At 39.8% G+C, this 20,135-nt stretch overlaps 1 protein-coding gene across 5 annotated transcripts in view; it reads left to right on the top strand.

Moving 5' to 3' along the window:
* TRAF3 (TNF receptor associated factor 3) overlaps positions 1 to 20,135 on the top strand; it is a 114,088-nt gene that overhangs the window by 85,954 nt on the left and 7,999 nt on the right. For all 5 annotated transcript variants that reach the window (XM_060755117.2, XM_067463003.1, XM_067463005.1 and 2 more), the window contains 4 exons: positions 144 to 218; positions 8,137 to 8,229; positions 13,243 to 13,383; positions 16,811 to 16,985. In XM_060755117.2, coding sequence (XP_060611100.1) covers positions 144 to 218; positions 8,137 to 8,229; positions 13,243 to 13,383; positions 16,811 to 16,985 — 484 coding nt within the window. The remainder of the gene's footprint in view (positions 1 to 143; positions 219 to 8,136; positions 8,230 to 13,242; positions 13,384 to 16,810; positions 16,986 to 20,135) is intronic.

Below are 20,135 nucleotides of genomic sequence, written 5' to 3' on the forward strand. Positions count from 1 at the left end.
ATATGAAAACCTGTTTTTAAAATGAAAGCTAAAACAAAAACAAACACCATGATGCACATCTGTATTGTGTGTCATATATTTTTGAACCTTATTGTGCATACATTTACCATTTTAAAAAAACTCACATTTTTTTCCTGTTGCAGTTGAATGCCCATTTGTCAGAATGTATTAATGCCCCAAGTACCTGTAGTTTTAAGCGTTATGGCTGCACTTTTCAGGTCAGTATATAATGATTTATATACTTGATGAAATTCTGCAATGTGAAAAATGAATATTATTAATAGCTATCTTGCGCTGGACATGATGTCTCTTCTTATCCTTTAAGAGGAATACATCCAGTTACTTAAGTTATTTAAAACTGTGGATTGATTTATTTTATTTTACTCTTTTTGACCTGAAATACTTCAGTGTGTGAAGAAGCATGTTTCTGAGAATGTGCTTGGAACATGCTAGTGATGTTTCGGGATTTTGTAGTCTCTCTCATAACGAAACCAATTTATTTAATTTGAAATAAAAAAAAACCATTTTAACCCCTCAAGAAGGGAGACTGTGGTTATTTCAGATGTTTCCACTGTATTGTTTTTGTTCTGTGAAGGAACCTATAGGCTTGTGTACAGTCAGCCGCTAAAAACTGTTGTTGAACGTACTCTGTTACTATGCATTTTACTGGGGTATATGCATGCATTTACTCTTTAGTCAATATTCCTTGGAGTTCTGGGGTTCTGTTACAGCAGTGATTCTCAATCTGTGGGTCCCCAGATGTTTTGGCCTTCAACTCCCAGAAATCCTAACAGCTGGTAAACAGGCTGGGATTTCTGGGAGTTGTAGGCCAAAACACCTGGGGACCCACAGGTTGAGGGTCACTATAAAAAAACTTGTGATTGCATTGTCCTCAAAACTATTCCAAGGTTATATCCAAGGGTAGAGATGCTCAGAAAGGCTGTTTTAGTGGGTTGTGTTCAATATGTTAGCCTAAGATGGGTCCTGTAATAATCTTAATGCAAACCTGTCCAAACACCGTAGTGGTAAGCACCACTCTGCAGAAGTCACAGCAGTAATTATTGGAAGTAAACATGCTATCATGGGTTGTAAATGAATCCTCTGCCCTGGGTCTAGCTTCAACCTTCAGCTCCAAGGCTGATGACAGAGTGGCACTTGCAGAGATAACTATATGGAAACTGGGGTTAAAACCAAGAAAATCCAGTTGTTGAATGACATATACTAAATTAGCAAAGCGGGACAATAGTGTGCAATCTAGTAAGGAGAATGTCCCTTTGAGGCAGTGGTTCTCAACCCGTGGACACCCAGATACTTTGGCCTTCAGCTCCCAGAAATCCTAACAGCTGGTAAACTGCCTGGGATTTCTGGGAGTTGTAGGCCAAAACATCTGTGGATCCACATGTTGAGAGCCACTGCTTTAGGGAAATCTAGAAGAGGCAGGGTATTCTTCACTTCTAACACTGGTGACCACAGGCAGGGACCTGAAGAATCAATGAGTCTCCTACTTTTCTGCATCCATCTCTTGTGTCTCATCTCTAAGTGACTTGTGTAGACATAGAGCTTCATAATTCCTACCTTGTTTCATCCTGAACCTTACTCATAGGCCACCACTTACGTGCTTTATAAGGCCAGGCTGGCAGTGAGCCATTCCTTGCAGCCCCAACAATCTTGTAATTTAGTGGCAAAGCTGCAGGTCCTGGCCAAGTTTCATGCCTGTCCTAAGACTCTATGTTAGGAAATAAGAGATGACTAGAAAATAGCATTGAAGACCCCAGATCCTTCAATTGCCCTGTCAGAATTAAGGACTTTACTCCTTCCATGCCAGTGGGTTCTGGTTTAATGTGTTTGGAAAGGGTAAAGCTGTCCACACCTATACAAACACACAAAGTTATCAAGCCAAAATACATGTAGGGCATTATTTAAATTAACTTTTTTTCCTTCCAGTGTTTCTTTTCAATATCTGACTTTCAGATGTAGTGGTTCTCAACGTGTGAGTCCCCAGGTGTTTTGGCCTACAACTCCCAGAAATCCCAGCCAATTTACCAGTTGTTAGGATTTCTGAGAGTTGAAGGCCAAAACATCTGGGGACCCACAGGATGAGAACCACTGAGGTTGAGAAAACTCAGCAAGTGTTTGACATCATTATCAGGATATGCACAAAGAGCTGTTCTTGTTTTAAGAAGGGTGCTAAAGCAGTATTTCTTAAATACCATTTTGAATTGCAGCCATTATTGTTTGTTTATTTGCATTTAAAACAGCCTTAACAATAAAAAGGACAAGCCTATGAAATCCCTTTGTGTGTCCATGTGTATCCCCACCCTCCTAAAAAAACATGACTTGTAGCAGTAGGCATCCTCAAGACCTGCCCAAAAGTGCAATTTTTGTGGCTCTAAAGCTATTCTGTATTTATAGTATAGTATGCTGCAAAATCAGCAAGGAATAGTCTGTATAAACTCTTTTCCTCCAAGGGATTCTTTATGTCTGATGGCAATGGGAATTTAGTGAATTAACAAACACATACCAAAGTGCATTCTGCCATTTGAGTGCACACACAACACGCTCTACTTCAGTGTTTCTCAATCTGGGGGTCGGGACCCTTGGGGGGGTCACGAGGGGGTGTCAGAGAGGTCACCAAAGACCATCAAAAAACCAGTATATTCTGTTGGTCATGGGGATTCTGTGTGGGAAGTTTGGCCCAATTCAATTGTTGGTGGGGTTCAGAATGCTCTTTGATTGTAGGAGAACTATAAATCCCAGCAACTACAACTCCCAAATGTAAGGTCTATTTTCCCCAAACTCCACCAGTGTTCACATTGGGGCATATTGATTATTCGTGCCAAGTTTGGTCCAGATCCATCATTGTTTGAGTCCACAGTGCTTTCTGGAGGTAGGTGAACTACAACTCTAAAATTCAAGGTGAATGCCCACCAAACTCTTCCAATATTTGCTGTTGGTCATGGGAGTTCTGTGTGCCAAGTTTGGTGCAATTCCATCATTAGTGGAGTTCAGTATGCTCTTTGGCTGTAGGCTAACTATAAATCTCAGCAACTACAACTCCCAAGTGACAAAATCAATCCCCCCTTCAACCCCACCAGTATTCAAATTTGGGCATATCGGGCATTTGTGCCAAATTTGGTCCAGTGAATGAAAATACATCCTGCATTTCTGATATTTACATTATGATTCATAACAGTAGCAAAATGACAGGTATGAAGTAGCAACGAAGATAATATTATGGTTGGGGGTCACCACAACATGAGGAACTGCATTAAGGGGTCACAGTAATAGGATGGTTGAGAAACACTGCTCTAGATCGAAGGAACAGTCTTGTCTTGTTAGCACTGCTTGCTATTACCTTATCACCGTTCATGATTTTTTTGTTGTGTATTTGAATTTATGTGTTTGTGGGTCTATATAATTTGACTATATTATCCAGAGTATATATATACCGAAGACCGTGAAAATAATGATTTGCAACTTAGTTTGCATGTACTTTGTTTTGGCTAGTATGATGAAAATGAACTATAGATTGAGTCTTTGTTGTACATACTCTGCATATTAATTGTTCTGTGTGTAATTATGTGTAGTAGTTACACTGATGTAAGGTTTATTGTTTACAGAACAAGCATTAAAATGAAGTATTCTGCAGAATATCTATACAGTCAGAAATTTTGCTATCTGTTGAAACTGCTTCCATTTCCAAGCTAGATTCCTAGGAAGTATAATCTAAAAGCATCAATCATGGGCATCTTAAACACTTATTTGAAAATACTGAGACTTAATCCACCAAATTGTTCTTCTCATGGATTAATAAAGAATTTGTTCCTCCTTGGGCTTATCATTTTCCAGCCATAAATAATATCCCAGCTAGTGTCTCTGCTATTACTATGTCTTGCATAGAATGCGGCATCTTGAGAGTCAAAGTAGGCTATACTTCAAAGACACCGCCAGCAGCTATGCCTCTTTTCTTTTGTTCTTGCTGTATAACAGAGCTTGGAAATAATGTGTCAAAAGTAACTACAGTGGTGAACCCTTAGGATCCGTGGATTTAACCAACCACAGGCTGAAAATACAGAAACAGCAAAAGAAATTGCTGTTGTGTTGTCAAAGGCTTTCATGATCAGAATCAACTGGGTTGCTGTGAGTTTTCTGTGCTGTATGGCCATGTTGCAGAAGCATTCTCTCTTGGCGTTTCGCCCACATCTATGGCAGGCATTCTCAGTTCAGCCGGCACAAGAGTTTCACCCATTGCACTACCGCGGCTCCGCTAAGACAGGCACATGAGACTTGGCCATGACCAACAGCTTTGCCACTGGATTACGAGGTTGTTGGGGCTGCAAGGAGTGGTGATGTTAGATTCACTGCCAGCCTGGCTTTGTAGAGCAGGTATGTCTTGAAAGGTGGTGGCCCCGAGTCCCTTTGGGGAGATAGAGTGGAATATAAATAAAGTTTTTTTTGTTATTATTATTTTACTGACACAAAAGCACAGTATGTCACAGCAAATGAGATCTCTATGCTGGATTTCATGTCAAAAAATCACAAGCCGAACACTTCCCAAGCGTCTATTATTATTATTATTATTATTATTATTATTATTATTATTAGTCTATTATTATTATTATTATTCAGGATGAAACAAGGTAGGAATGATGAAGCTCTATGTCTACACAAGTCACTTAGAGATGAGACAAAAGAGACGGGTGCAGAAAAGTAGGAGGCTCAGTGATTCCTCAGGTACCTACCTGTGGTTACCAGGTTGCAAGGTCTGTTGGAAACTAGGCAAGTGGGATTTATATATCTGTGGAACGTCCAGGGTGGGAGAAAGAACTCTTGTCTGTTGGAGGCAAGTGTGAGTGTTGCAATTGGTCAGCTTGATTAGCATTGAATAGCCTTGCAGCTTCAAAGCCTGGCTTCTTCCTGCCTGGGGGAATCCTTTGTTGGGAGGCATTAACCGCACCTGATTCTTTCCACAATCCACAGATAATATAATCCCCTCTTGCCTTGTTTCCAACAGACCTCACAACCTCTGAGGATGCTTGCCATAGATATGGGCAAAATGTCAGGAGAGAATGCTTCCGGAACATGGTCATACAGCCAGGAAAACTCACACCAATACAGAAATTACTGTTTCTTGATACTCATGAAGCAAGATAGTAGTAAAAATCAATGTGACCTTTTAACACTAATTATACAGATCTTAGTCACCTGTATTGGGACCTTAGTGTACAGAGCAGTGGCCTAAATCTTCTCTCCCCACTACGATCCCAGTTCTGGGTTTAATTCCCTGTCCTTGCACATGTTATTGCCTTTAAAAAAAAACCAATTCTTTTAAATAGATTGTTATTTCAGACATACCCCACCCAGCCTCCTCTCCAGCCTGGATTGGGACTGGAGCAATGGACACCATTTAACAACACCAATGTTTTTGTTATGCTTGAGTCCCAGTCTTGATTGAAAATAGGTAAATGTAGGCTGTGCCTTTAAAGTCTTATCTCATTTGACCCTCTGTTATACTGATCCAAAATTGTATTCTCACTGTAGTCAGGTACCTAGGTATCTCTAGGAAATCTTGAATCAAATCACAAAGGCAATTTTATAGTGCCTTCTCACTTCCCTAGGAGTTTCTCCCAGAGGAAACATGCAGCTATCGGTAGCTTTATCCTTTATGAATGATAAATCTCCCAATCTCCCTTCAAAGGCTGTTTTAAGATGAGGGCCATCAGTACATCTTCTGACAATGAATTCTACCTATGTGTTATCTTTAAAAAGTGCTTCCTTTGTCCTGAATCTCCTGCCAGTCAGCTTCATTGGATAGCTCCATATTCCACTATAGCGAGGGAGAGAGAGAAACATTTTGATTTCCACCATACCTAGCATAAATATAGAAGAGAGCCCAATCAGAATAAAGATAGAAGAGGGCTATGTCACACAGGGATTGACCTTATGGTGGGCTGCATAATTTTATCTACATAGTTCCTGCAAAGGGAGATAAGAACGTATCGCTGACATGATGAGTAGGACAGGGTTTCTTAATCTTGGTCCACTTGCAATCCCTTTTTACCCAAAATATTTTCATATGACCGCAGGTATGTGGGTGTATAAAATAGGTATACAAATCAGTCATTAACTTATAATCAGTCTGCTTTTACAAGGCTTGCTAAATGGACCAATTGTCCTTTTTATGAAGTACAGCTGAAGCATTTTCTGCAGAGTCCACTGTAAACACTGCTTGTTGTTGTGAACATATTTGTGTAAATGGGTGGTACCCAGAAACCTTTTACTGTTGCCAAATTTTTCACAACCCAAACATTGATCTAGGGCAGCGGTTCCCAACCTTTTTTTGACCAGGGACCACCTTGACCAGGGACCAATCTCCAACGTTAGTACCAAAAGGTTAGGTTACAAATCAGTTTAGATTTGCTGGGTTGCTGTAAGTTTTTCGGGCTGTATGGCCATGTTCCAGAAGTATTCTCTTCTGACATTTTGCCTGCATCTATGGCAAGCATCCTCAGAGGTTGTGAGGAGTAAGGAAGTAAGAAGCCACACCTTGAAAACTGCTAGGCCATTAAATGCTAATCAAGGTGGCCAATTGAAACATTCACACCTAACTCCAATAGACAATAGTTCTTTCTCCCACCCTGGACATTCCACAGATAGATAAACTCCAATTTCCTAGTTTCCAACAGACCTCAGAACCTCTGAGGTTGCCTACCATAGATGCAGGTGAAACATCAGGAGATAATGCTTCTGGAACATGGCCATACAGCCCGAAAAACTTACAGCAGTCCAGTGATTCTGGCTATGAAAGCTTCTATAGTACAGTTTAGACTCGGTTTGGTTATTACGGGTGCTGATTCAGAAAATTGCACTGGATAGACCACATCAGCTCTAGTTTCTGATACAGAACAAATGCCATTCAGTAGTTGCCACTTGCTTGCCCACAGAAAACAATATTTAATAAGCCTTGGCACTATGAGGGGGTTTCGTGAGACCAGGCACTCTTGGTGCAACGGTGAAGCTGCAGACCGTATTTTAGTTCTTGTGGATCACTGGTTGGGAAACACTGATCTATTGAAACCCCTTTTGGTTTCAGAACCCACAGTTACAAAGCAGTGGTCTAGGAGAGAGGAAAGGTTAATAATGGGATAAGTAATCCACTGCTAACTGTTTGAATAAATACTCAGCACTGTAGAATAGGCAGGAGATTGTAACTGTGTTTATCTAAAATGCTCCAGTTATGGAAATACATAGGGATTCGTTTCAGGACAAAGGTGGAGTGGATTGACCCTTGTCTGTGGTAATGTCTCCCTTCTTGTCCTTGAGTTAATTAATAGATGGTCCAGAAACACAGTTTATAGTGAAAAGAAATATACTTTGGCTTGTTGCTTTTTCTAAAGGAATACACGAGGAATGATTTTACTTACACTTATTAGAACTCTGAGGCTAAGTTTAACTATTAGTCCCAGTGAGAGCAGATAGCAGAAGGTTGGTAAATCAACCCGTAAATAAATCTCATTTATGCTTTAATCGGATGTGGCCTCTGATATTAAAGTGTCGGTGTTTTTACTAGTACTATAGGTTGAGCATCCCTTACCTGGGAATTTGAAATCAAAACCCAAAATTGTCCACATGGGTGACCGAGATAGGGATACCTTTGCTTTCTGATGTTTCAGTGTTTGCAAAAATTATTTAATGCACATAATTATTAAAATATAGCAATAACAACAACAAAACTTTATTTATAACCCACCCTCTCACCCTCAAGGGGACTCAGGGCGGTTTAGAAATATTGTATACAATTATCTCCTAGCTATGTGTAATAAGGGGTAAACAAAGCATGTATTATTATTATTTTTTAGACTTGAGTTCCATCTCCAAGATAACTCATTATGTATGCATATGCAAATGGTATTCTAAAATCTGAAATACGGAACCCTTCTGATACCAGTCATTTTGGATAGGGGATACTCAACCTTTATTACTACTGTTAGTATAATAATATTTTATAACACTACAGGGTTTTTAAAAAATGCATGGGTCAAATGTATAATACTGCTTTTTGGAGGGTGGTTTGCTGTTTTTTTGTATAGGCTTGCTTGAGAAATAAAGTTGGCTAAAATATATTCTTTGTCACAGGGAACAAACCAGCAAGTTAAAGCACACGAAACCAGCTCAGCAGTGCAGCATGTAGACTTATTGAAAGAGTGGAGTAATTGTCTAGAAAATAAGGTACACTTCCTAACTCACCTTACTTATTTTTTCATTACATTCATGATTTTTGAAATGGGTGAGAGTTTGGAATGGCTACTGAAATGCTTCTCAGTTTCCAAAAGCAACTAAATCATTTTGGATCTATGATTTTAACAAAGAAATCCTAAAACAGCATCATCTTTCAAAATAATTAGTTTTCAGATGGGTTTTCATTAGTCAGTGGCATCTTCATCTTGAACACATAGCTGATTTATGTTCCATTGGATGCTTCATAACATGCTCTTTCTCAATTGGATCCTGAAAAAGCCTCATCCACATGGTAGATATGTTTTGTCTTAATGTAAGAGTTGTGTTGTTATAACTGCTACTCACAACCTTTTCCTTCACCTCCACAAATCCTCTTTTTAATTTTTTTTTTATCACAGATCCCTCCCCCCCAAACATACCAATACAAAGCTATGGTGCCTTAAACCTCCCCTTCCTGCATGGTGAAATCCTATAGCACATTGATCCCATTCACTCCTTCATGCTGCCCAGCTGACTGCTGCTGGAAACATAGTCATATATCACTGCATTCACCATTGTACAGAGAAGCCTTTTTTGTGTTGGTGGGAGGTTTGATTATCTTAATGCAAATGGAGAGTTTAACAAGCACCCAGGAAACTGTAATTCTGTATATAAGAGTAACTGTGTAAGATTTCTGTTGACTACAATGCAAGAAACAGTAGTACACTTTGCATGTCCACTATAGAAATAATGCAGTTTGGCACCACTTCAACTGCCATGGCTCAGTGCTATGATGTTCTGGACATTGTAGTTTTACAAGGTTTTTAACCTATCAGATAGTGCTGGTGCCTCATCAAATTACAGATCCCATAGCACTGCACAATGGCAGTTAAAATGGCGCCAGACTGCATTAATTCTACAGTGTAGATGCACCCGAAATTAAGAACACTGCTGTTTTCATTCCCGACATTTATCTTGTCTCAGTTGAAATATTGGCAATCATAAGGGACTGTTTCAGCTAATTGTTCATGATATATCTTAAGATGATAAAATTAATTGTGGTGGATATTATCTCTGTTTAATGTCTCGTTAAGCTCGTGAGAAGATTAGTCTAAAGGAAGTTTGAGCTGCTTCAACCCAGCAGGATTTAACCGCCATTCCTGTTCCCAGCAGACTGTACTTTTGTGAGCTGTGTAATCCAGCTCTGTGAGCATGGCTGTAGCTCTCAGACAAGGCTCTTATCATCCTCATCCATCTACCATCCTCAAGTTTCTTTGGGGGAAGCCATGACAGTTAAAGTGCTACCAGTCTGATCATAGATTTGTGTTGTGGAGTTTTTCTCCCTTTAAATAGTCCCAGAGTTATCACCAAGTAGTGCATAAAATCTTCATCTACAGTCGCCTCTTCAGAAATATTGATTAAACTGGTGGAATTTTTTGGAAGGCATTTTATGTGTGCCAGTGATAATTAAGACAGGTGCACTTTCCAAATATTAATGATGACAATTCGTATTCTGTTCTCATCTCTAATAAAACCTGCTAAGGAATGAAAAAGGTTTCTTTTTGGCTGACATACAGCATTTTATGAAACCTGAAGTGATATGTGGAGTTTTTTTGGGGGGGGGGGGGGGTCTGGTTCATAGTAATAGTCTTTTGAATTACTAGTGGAATTTAACACACTACTGCACTAGACAGTCTGTCCAGTGAAATAGTTGAAATGTTAAAATAAGAAAGAGAAGTATATTACTGTAGGAAAGGAACCAGTATTATGGTGCTGGTTTTTTGGAAAACCATTAGTCACATGACCTTTTGGAAAATGGAAATCTCCATAATCTTTTTGGAGATTTTATTATCTCTGGAACGGCATGACCTTGTTAGAAGTCACAACCTTTTGAAAAATGATTCCTTAACCTCTTGGTAAAAAGCATGACCTGTTAGAGTCATAACCTTTTTGGGAAAATGGCATTCACCAGCATGCGTGTATATATATATATATATATATATATATATATATATATACACACACACACATGCACGCACACATACATACACACACACACACACACATATATACACCTATATACATCTACATACACACACACATTCATACACACACATATACATACATACATACATGGTTAATTCCATTTTCCCAAAAATGGTTATGACTCTCTATATACACATACATACAGCAGAGTTCCAGAGGTGTTCTTTTTAGTTGCCAAAAAACATCTACTCTCCCTTAAAATCATGCTCTCAAGAAACACAAATAAGGAGACTTCTTTAAAAGTAACATAGTTGGCTTACTCACAAACTTCACATATTCAGCATACAGGTGCTTTGCTTATCAATCCAGTTACAAGAATATTTGAAGGTAGTCTCTCTGTGTAGGTAACACAGGGCATCATTCATAGACTCAATAGCCCACAGTCCAAAGCATCTCTGTTTTGAGAGTCTAATAGAGTCTCTGTCTAGTCTTCAAGCATACAGTTCCTGCATTGACGTCTAAATAAAGGCACCACTGTTCCTGCAGGCTTCCCAAAGCAAACTCTTCTAAAATGGAGTCTGAGTCCTGATCATGCCCAGTTTTGGTCACATGGTCTGCAGCCCCTCCCACAACAGAGAGGTTAAAGAAAACTGCAAACCAATACATACAGTAAGCAATTATATACATGAAAATAACTACTGGAGGCTTGAGAAGGTTGCCATTTCCAACAGTGTTTGCTCAGATATTTACTTCTAGAATGGGCAAGGGTCCCTACACCTGCAAAAATGAAAAGAAAACTAGTTTGTGCCATAGTTTCCTTACCTCCTACATTTGGATTTGGTTTTTTCTAGTGCTTCTGGATGCAACCTTGCTCTTAAATAAGTGTGATAGTATTAAAGATGTAATTAGACCCCTTTTGGGTTTGTTTGGGTCTCTTAGAGCCAAGATCAGTGAAAGAGCCCTTGTAGGCTGTGCTGCTCCTGATACCGTGGAGAAATATCTAATCTCCTTTTGTGGAGATATTTGCTGTGTTTGAAACAGACGCTTGTTCTAGGATCCTGGTCTCTTGGGTACTCGAAATTTCATTCTTCTGTACCTTAAGGCACAAGCGTTCTGTAAGAAAGCGCACAAACACTCAAATACTGTTTTGGTATGCTTGAGACTTCAGCACATCATAAAAGTCTAACCAATATCAAAGAATTTAACCCTCTCATCTTAGTGTAGAACATTTTATTCTGTATTCCATTCAAAACCATTGAAACTATAGTTATTGGTAGACAGCATTGTGGTCAGGTTTTTCGAATAAGTGTTTCCTGTTTTTAGATGGGATTCTGTTCTATTATTTCAGGAGCCAGAGCATCCTCTCTAGCTATTTTCTTTACATTTTTAGATGAACGGCGACTGTGTCGTACAAACTCTTCCAGGAGAAGAGGGCAGTGTTCAGAGTATGAGATGTTTTAAGGAATAATAAACAGTGACAAATGAAACTATCATTAGAGTGGATTCCATGTGATGAATGTTCTTTGAGGGTTCAGTACATAGTCTGTTGTGAGGTCTGAGAATTTTAAGAGAACAAAAGCAAATATTGATCTTATTTTGAGGGTATAACATCAATGCATTTCCCATTTTCTTTCATCTTCTTGGTTGAGTGTGTTGCTTTCATTCACAGAAATTATTATGGTCTGCTGTTGGCTTCCTTCCTTCATTTACAAAATCATTCAAATGTCAGACTTAACAATAGCTTCAGCCATGATCACAGGGGGGAATAAAGGAGTGAAACAACTTGATTTTTTTGAAAGGGAGAATCTTAGTAGGACTTTCTTCTGACTATATATATAGAGCCCCTGGTGGTGCAGTGGGTTAAACCCTTGTGCCGGCAGGACTGAAGACCAACAGGTGGGAGGTTCAAATCAGGGAAGAACGTGGATGAGCTCCCTCTGTTAGCTCCAGCTCCCCATGGAGGGACATGAGAGAAGCCTCCCACAAGGATGGTAAACATCAAACATCTGGGTATCCCCTGGGCAACATCCTTGCAGATGGCCAATTCTCTCACACCAGAAGCGACTTGCAGTTTCTCTGGTCGCTCCTGACGTGAAAAAAAGGTCTGTATTGGACAGCAAGGTTCATTGTTGAACAGTGGAGTTGCCCAGTTTGCCAAAAATGACAAATTTTAAATAAATGTGCTACAACTAGAAGTTAGAGTTCGAAGCAGTGTTCTATGCCTTCTTTATCATATTGATTTTAATCAATTTGGGCTGGAGAGGAAACAGTTCATTTTCACATTCAGGAACAGTTGGAAAGTACTCTTGAGTTATATTTAATGCTGCAAAAGTAGAAGGAGAAATCAGAAGTCAAGCACACACTACAAGTCTTTTGCTTCCACTTTCAGCTTACTGTATTTTTAAAAAGATAGTCCAAAGGCAGATCTCCTACTACACTGGTTCACGACCTGTGGGTCCCCAGGTGTTTTGGCCTACAACTCCCAGAAATCCCTGCCATTTTACCAGCAGTTAGGATTTCTGGGAGTTGAAAACCAAAACATCTGGGGACTCATAGGTTGCGAACCATTGCCCTACTGGATCAGTGGTTCCCAACATTTGGTCCCACCGTTGTTTTGAACTTAAAGTCCCAGAAATTCAAGACAGCTGACCAGCTGTTAGGAATTGTGGGAGATGAAGTCCAAAACACCTGGATGACCAAAGGTTGGGAACTACTGTACTAGATATTGTAGGTAGTGTCTTTAGGGTCCCAGTGGAAAGGACCCCAGTGGAAAGGACCCCAAATCAGGAATATTGCATGAGAAGCACATCTCTAGTTTCCTCTGCAAGATTCCTATAGTTCGGGGAATTTCTAACAAAATTAGATTCATTATGGGAATGAGAAAAGTCGGGTTAATTGTGCAAGTTTGCACAACATCAGATATAGCCCTTACAAAACAGAGTATATAGTGTTTTATGGGATATTTCTCCATTGATGGGGAAAGTCCGCAGATGCTTACTTGCGAGTATGGCAAATTAATTTTACTTTTTTTGTTACCAGGTGGCCATGCTCCAGAATGAAAGTTTGGAAAAGAACAAAAGTATACAAACCTTACACAATCAAATTTGTAGCTTTGAAATAGAAATAGAGAGACAGAAGGAAATGCTGAGGAGTAATGAATCCAAAATACATCACTTACAGGTAAGATCTTCTCTTTCCCTGTTGAAATAAAATACGATGAAGCCTTTTCTCTTCTTTTTTCTTCGCTGATGCTTAAAGCTGTAATCCTGGATATATTTACATAGGGAGATCCAGTTTTAACTCATTAGGACTTTTCAAAAAAGTAGCCATGTTAGTGTCTTGCAGTGTAAAAGGGAGGAAGAGAATGGAAGGGAAAAAGCAACATGGCATCACAAAATAGTTTTTATTTTAGCATGAGCTTTTGTGGATATAAACCCACTTCTTCAGATTCGGGTATTAAGGCCTCAGTATAAAGCATATTTAAACAGCTGGAAATCAACTCATGGAATCCCAGCAATTTATAAATGGAAAGGAATTGCAAACTTGGTTTTGATTTATGAAAGGAAAATAATGGGGTTTATGGTGTGAGGTGACCCTACAGTCTCTTTCATTGGGCTGATTCCCAATAGGAATGACTGACAGGTCACATCACACCAACAGTTGCCCACCTTGCAATGCATTTTCTGTTTAGATTTTTTTAATGTAATCCATATGTACCTTTATATCTATTTTCTCCTGTGTCAAATGGCCCTGACCTTTCTTGTACTGTGGAGATGATCTCAAAAGACTATGATTACTCATTGAAGAGGAGTCGTGTCATTATATTTATCAGTTCCCCCTCCTCTAACACAATTGTGTAAATTTTTGTTCTTAAATCATATAATACAAGTATTGGAGCTATAATAGGAACAACTGACACAGACATAATTTGATCCATTTTACAAAGATGAGAACCCGTTTCCAATAGGTCTTCACAAAATAGGTTTTTCAGAAGGGCAGGCATAATTCAGTTTAGGCATGGTTATGTACATTAGATGTCAAGTGCTAGAACAGAAAGTCTTGTACAGTAAATGAGTATCACTTGAAAATTGTATAAAAATAGGGAGCTGCTACTGAATTTTCAAACGGTGTAATTAATCTCAGCTCCAAATGGGTCAAGTTGATACTTCAGCTTTCTTCCACGACTCAGTAACCTGAAGGAGTCTGTGTTTGTGCCTCCTTCTTGTAAAGGATGCACATATACAGTCAGCCTTCCCAATTCATGGTTTCTGCATACATGAATTCAACTATCCAATTGTTCGAAATTATTAAGAGAAATCCAAAAAGCAAACATTGATTTTGCCATTTTACATAAGGAATCTTCCACAAGGCAGAAATGCGGAGTAAGGAACGATGTGTAATCCAGTGAAAATAAAGCCTTGGATACTAGAAATATTTCAATTCTTCTGAAAAGCTTGGACCTGCCCAGATTTTTTTTTTCAAAATAGAAAACTCTGGATATTCATTCGCTTTTTTTGGGTACATTTTCCATTGTCTAAGAAAGGGGTTCTCAACCTGTGAGTCCCCAGATGTTTTGGCCTTCAACTCCCAGAAATCCTAACAGTTGGTAACCTGGCTGGGGTTTCTGGGAGTTGTAGGTCAAAACACCTGGGGACCCACAGGCTGAGAACCACTGGTTTAAGGACTAGAGGGGTTAAATTTGGTCATAGAGCTCATGGGCTTTAATTTGATGTCCCTGAGACATGGAACAATGGCTTCAAACTACAGGAAAGGAGATCCCGCCTGAACATTAGGAAGAACTTTCTAACTATTAGAACTGTTTGGTAGTGGAACACTCTGCCCTGGAGTGTGGTGGAGGCTCCATCTTTGGAGGCTTTTAAACAGAGGCTGGATGGCATCTGTTGGGGGTGCTTTGAATGATATTTTCCTGCTTCTTGGCAGAGCAGTGGACTGAAAGACCCACAAGATCTCTTCCAACTCTATGATTTTATAATATTACTGAAATAATATTTATTAATATCATCCCATAGAGCATGGGTACACCTTCCTTCATCTAGGGTTCTCCCAAGTCCATCTGAGGACATAATGTTTGAAAACAACCTGTACATGTGGGCCCAGATTGCATGGCCAGTTAATAGGTTTTATCTGGAAAATCGGTCATAGAATATGTGCGTTGAATTTTGTGTTCATAACTCATATGCTACCCTTGAATGGAGATCTGGAGATGGCAGAGGTAAAATTGGTGTAGTCTCATTCTTTCCTGCATGTTTGGTTGCATCAATTTATTTATTTATCATGTCAGCAGCAACCAGACATTTGTATTACATTTTTAACAAAAACAAACAGACAGACAGACAGAACGCAAAGTTTGAAAGCTTGGTAGTTGATTAAATGTCCTTTGACCAGTAGCTGGCCACTTGGAGTGCCTCTGGTGTTACTATAAGAAGGTCTTCCATTGTGCACGTGGCAGGGCTCAGGTTGCATTGCAGCAGGTGGTCAGTGGTTTGCTCTTCTCCACACTCGCATGTCGTGGATTCCACTTTGTAGCCCCACTTCTTAAGATTGGCTCTGCATCAATGAGATATGTTGCATCAATGAGATATGTTGTTTGACTTAATTTGTATCTTCCTGGTCACAGTTTTAGAATGGAATAAGGAACTATTATTCAACAAGGTTAAAACAGCTGTGAAATGCGGGGAGGGGCTAACCGCAGGACGTTTCCTTGAGTGCCTCCCTGCTGTAAACTGGCGGCAACGCCACTCTAGGAGAGCATGGTCTTGTTGTTGGGGGATTCAAAGGCTCCCCTCCGGCCATATGGTTGACCTTTCTGTCCGGAACTGAGTGTTGAAGTCCATAGGATCAGCTAGTTTCTACTATCTGAAATTAAAAAAAGAAAATTTGTACAGGTAAAAAATTACATCAAGAACAAATATTATATTTGGCACTGCAAATTTGGCTTTGAATAATGTTTGCTACTAGCAAGTATTACTGTGTTTAAATTTAAATCCTATGTCTATAATTGCTTTTAGCTAAAATTCCTGGTTTTTGAAACCATCAGGGCAATACATTGTGTCAAGATGGAGAAATGCTTTTATTTCATCCCACATTCAACACATGAAAGAATTGTATTTCACAATTGTGTCAGTCTGAATATTTTTCCAAATATATCTTGCTTAAGTTTAGATATATTGGCATATAGTTGAAATCATGAGTGTGAGAGAATAGACACTCTGCTAATTGGCATGGCATGGATTCAGGTCATGCCCAGTTCGAGCAACCAGCTGTGCCTGGCCACTAAGTCAGTCTGTGTTGAAATATGGACAGTAAACTTGTTATATCATGTTCAAGGCTGTGTCTGAAATGGGTGAAGAAACATTCAGTATAGAATCCTACATTTGTGTTTAGCTGACTCCATTATATTATGACTACAGCTTATTAGGGAGGTTACACTACTGTTTAACCCTAGACATGTACATCTATTTGAAATGGTTCTTCAAGTCCTACAATATCCTTCTTACATTACAGCTAATCTTCTTGTATGCCATGTCTGTTGCTTTTCTTGAAATTTTGATACAATATAATTTTCTATTGTTTTGTTTTCAAAAAGCGGGTGATAGACAGTCAAGCCGAGAAGCTGAAAGAACTGGACAAAGAGATTCGCCCCTTCCGCCAGAACTGGGAAGAAGCAGACAGTATGAAGAGTAGTGTTGAATCCCTCCAGAACAGAGTGACTGAACTGGAAAGTGTTGATAAGACGGCTGGACAAGGAGCTAGAAATGCAGGTAAAGCTGAAAGAAAGGCAGAGAAGTAGTGACAGGTACTACCAAATAAATAAATAAAAACAGACATTCTGAAATGGAGCATCTAGCAGGGGGGCATATCTTCTCAAGCATTATCTGTTTAATAATTGGGGCTTGTTGCTTATTTTCAGCATGCTCATGACAGGATGGCTGTCGTGTGGCCTTCCAGATCTTGTTGGGCTGCAACTCTCAGCAACCCCGGTCAACATGGGTATGGTGTTGTTGTTTATTCGACTCTTCGTGATTTCATGGACCAGCTCACACCAGAGCTCCCTGTTGGCCGTGACCATCCCAGCTCCTTCAAAGTCAAGCCAGTCACGTCAATAATAACATCCATCCGTCTTGTCCTTGGTCGGCGCCTCTTCCCTTTTCCTTCCATTTTCCCCAGCATCATTATCTTGTCCAAGCTTTCCTGTCTTCTCATCATGTGGCCAAAGTACTTCGTTTTTGCTTCTAATATCCTTCCCTCTGGCGAGCAGTAGGGCTTTATTTCCTGGAGTATGGACTGGTTGGATCATCTTGCAGTCCAAGGCACTCCCAGAATTTTCCTCCAACACCACAGTTCAAAAGTGTCTTATCTTCGGGTTGTTGTAGGTTTTTTCGGGCTATATGGCCATGTTCTAGAGGCATTCTCTCCTGACGTTTCACCTGCATCTATGGCAAGCATCTTCAGAGGTAGTGACGTAGCGAAACGTCAGGAGAGAATGCCTCTAGAACAGGGTCAATAGCCCGAAAAAACCTACAACAACCCAGTGATTCCGGCCATGAAAGCCTTCAACAATACGTCTTATCTTCCTTTGCTTAGCCTTCCATGTGGTACAGCTCTCGCAACCACAGGTTACTACGGGGAATACCATTGCTTTAACTATGTGGATATTCGTTGCCAGTGTGATGTCTCTACTCTTCACTATTTTATCGAGATTGGTCATTGCTTCGCTTTCCTAGCTGCAGTCTGCGTCTGGAGTAATCTTCGTGCCTAGAAATACAAAGTCTGTCACTGCCTCCATGTTTTCATCTATTTGCCATTTATCAATCAGTCTGGATGCCATAATCTTGGTTTTTAAAATGTTTAACTACAACCCAGCTTTTGCACTTTCTTCTTTTACCTTGGTTATAAAGCTCCTCGGCTGCTCCTCACTTTCAGCCATCAAAGTGGTATCATCTACACATCTAAGGTTGTTCATGTTTTGTCCAGCATTTTTAACTCCAGCCTAGAATTCATCATGCCCCGCACATTGCATGATGTGTTCTGCATACAAATGTAATAGGTCGGGTGAGAGTATACAGTCCTGCCATACTCCTTTCCCAATCTTATACCAGTCGGTTCTTACTGTTGCTACTTGGTCATTATACAGATTCCTCAGGAGACAGACAAGGTGACTTTCCTTATCAATGAAGACAGCAGATATCTTGCCTCCCCTATGGCATATTTAACAAACTTAGAGGTTCCCATTCATCGAAGGGCTTTCACCCTGGCTCGATGCCACGCTCTCCCATCAGCTGTACTCGAAGGCCGCTACCGGAAGATCCCTTTCTCAGAGAGACTTTGCCCCTGTGACTCGGGTCATGTAGAAACAATAGAACATGTGCTCCTTCAGTGCCCGTTCTACAGGGATATCCGTGCCAGGCTTATCTTACCTCTGTTATACAAGCATCCAGGCCATTCAGGACAATTTTATACCTCCATGCTACTTGCAGATATTAATTCAGCTACAACCTACAGTGTTGCAAAGTTCTGTGCAGCAGCATACAAAATCCGTCAGGGAATGACTAGTCCCAAAGTCAACTGTGTGTCCAGTAATCTTCTTCCCTGAATCTGCAATTTGGTGATGGATCTGGGCATTGTATGTTTTTACCCTGTCTCCCCTTCCCTTCTGCTCCCTCACCCATATTGTGCTTCAGTTGTTATATTTATATTTTTAATGTACCAAACATACCAAGTTTGTATGAAAATGTGACTATTTTCTGTGCTGGTCAATGACCGAAATAAATGATTTGATTTGATTTGACTTGGTATCCCCATACCACCAAAAACTTGCCACAATTATGATCCACACATCTAAAGGCTCTAGAGCAGGGGTTCTCAAACTTTTTAAACAAAGGGCCAGGTCATAGTCCCTCAAACTGTTGGAGGGCTGGATTATAATTTGAAAGAAAAAAAAAAGAATTCCTATGCACAATGCACATATGTTATTTGTAGTGCAAAAAAAAACCCCACTTAAAAACAATACAATAATTAAAATGAAGAACAATTTTAACAAATATAAACTTATTCGTATTTCAATGGGAAGTGTGGTCCTGTTTTTGGCTGATGAGATAAGATTCTTCTTGTTGTGTGCTTTCAAGTTGTTTCAGACTTAGGTTGACCCTGAGCGAGGGCCGGGTAAATGACCTTGGAGGGCCGTAACTGGCCCTCGGTTCTTAGTTTGAGGACCCCTGCTTTAGAGTATAGTACAGCATACTCTGTTTGGCAACATCTGGAAGGCCATACATTTCTTATCCCATCTGTCCTAATGGGATTGTATCTAATATTGGACTTTAGCTTATACACACACAAGCATACACACACACAAAGATCCTTCACTGTGTTTTCTTTGGCGACTCCTTCGCGACCCCCTCAGGGGTCCCGACCCCCAGGTTGAGAAACACTGCTGTACAGTATATTATTTTTAGAAGAAGGCAATAATTCTTCCAAATCGGCAGCAGGTCTCTCTTACCCTCTTCCAGACTTTTGCTGGGGTTAAACAATGTCTCCACTCTAAATACCTATTAATGATTGCTTTCTAAGGAAGAGAGTGGAATCAAACTATAAATGTAATTTTATGTTTTGGAGGTTTAATAATCTCCACATGTACAGTTTGCGGTTGCTTTCATGTGTCGTTCAGAGGAATGTTTCATCTGAGCAGCAGAATGAGATCTGATAACATTAAAAGGTCATTGCCTCATTCAGTGAACAAAGTAATAAAACCACAAATTAGCAGTATGACATGGACTTTTCCAAGCGGCTGACATAGCTTTGCATTGTTCTAAAGCAAATTAGCATGCAAAATAATTTTTAGCTAGGAGTAACCATCTGTTAATGCACATTATATTGCCTTTTCTAAGTAGGCAGCCCATTCATTGCTGAAGAAC

The sequence above is a fragment of the Anolis sagrei genome, chromosome 1 (assembly GCF_037176765.1).
Source record: "Anolis sagrei isolate rAnoSag1 chromosome 1, rAnoSag1.mat, whole genome shotgun sequence".
Lineage (NCBI taxonomy): Eukaryota > Metazoa > Chordata > Lepidosauria > Squamata > Dactyloidae > Anolis > Anolis sagrei.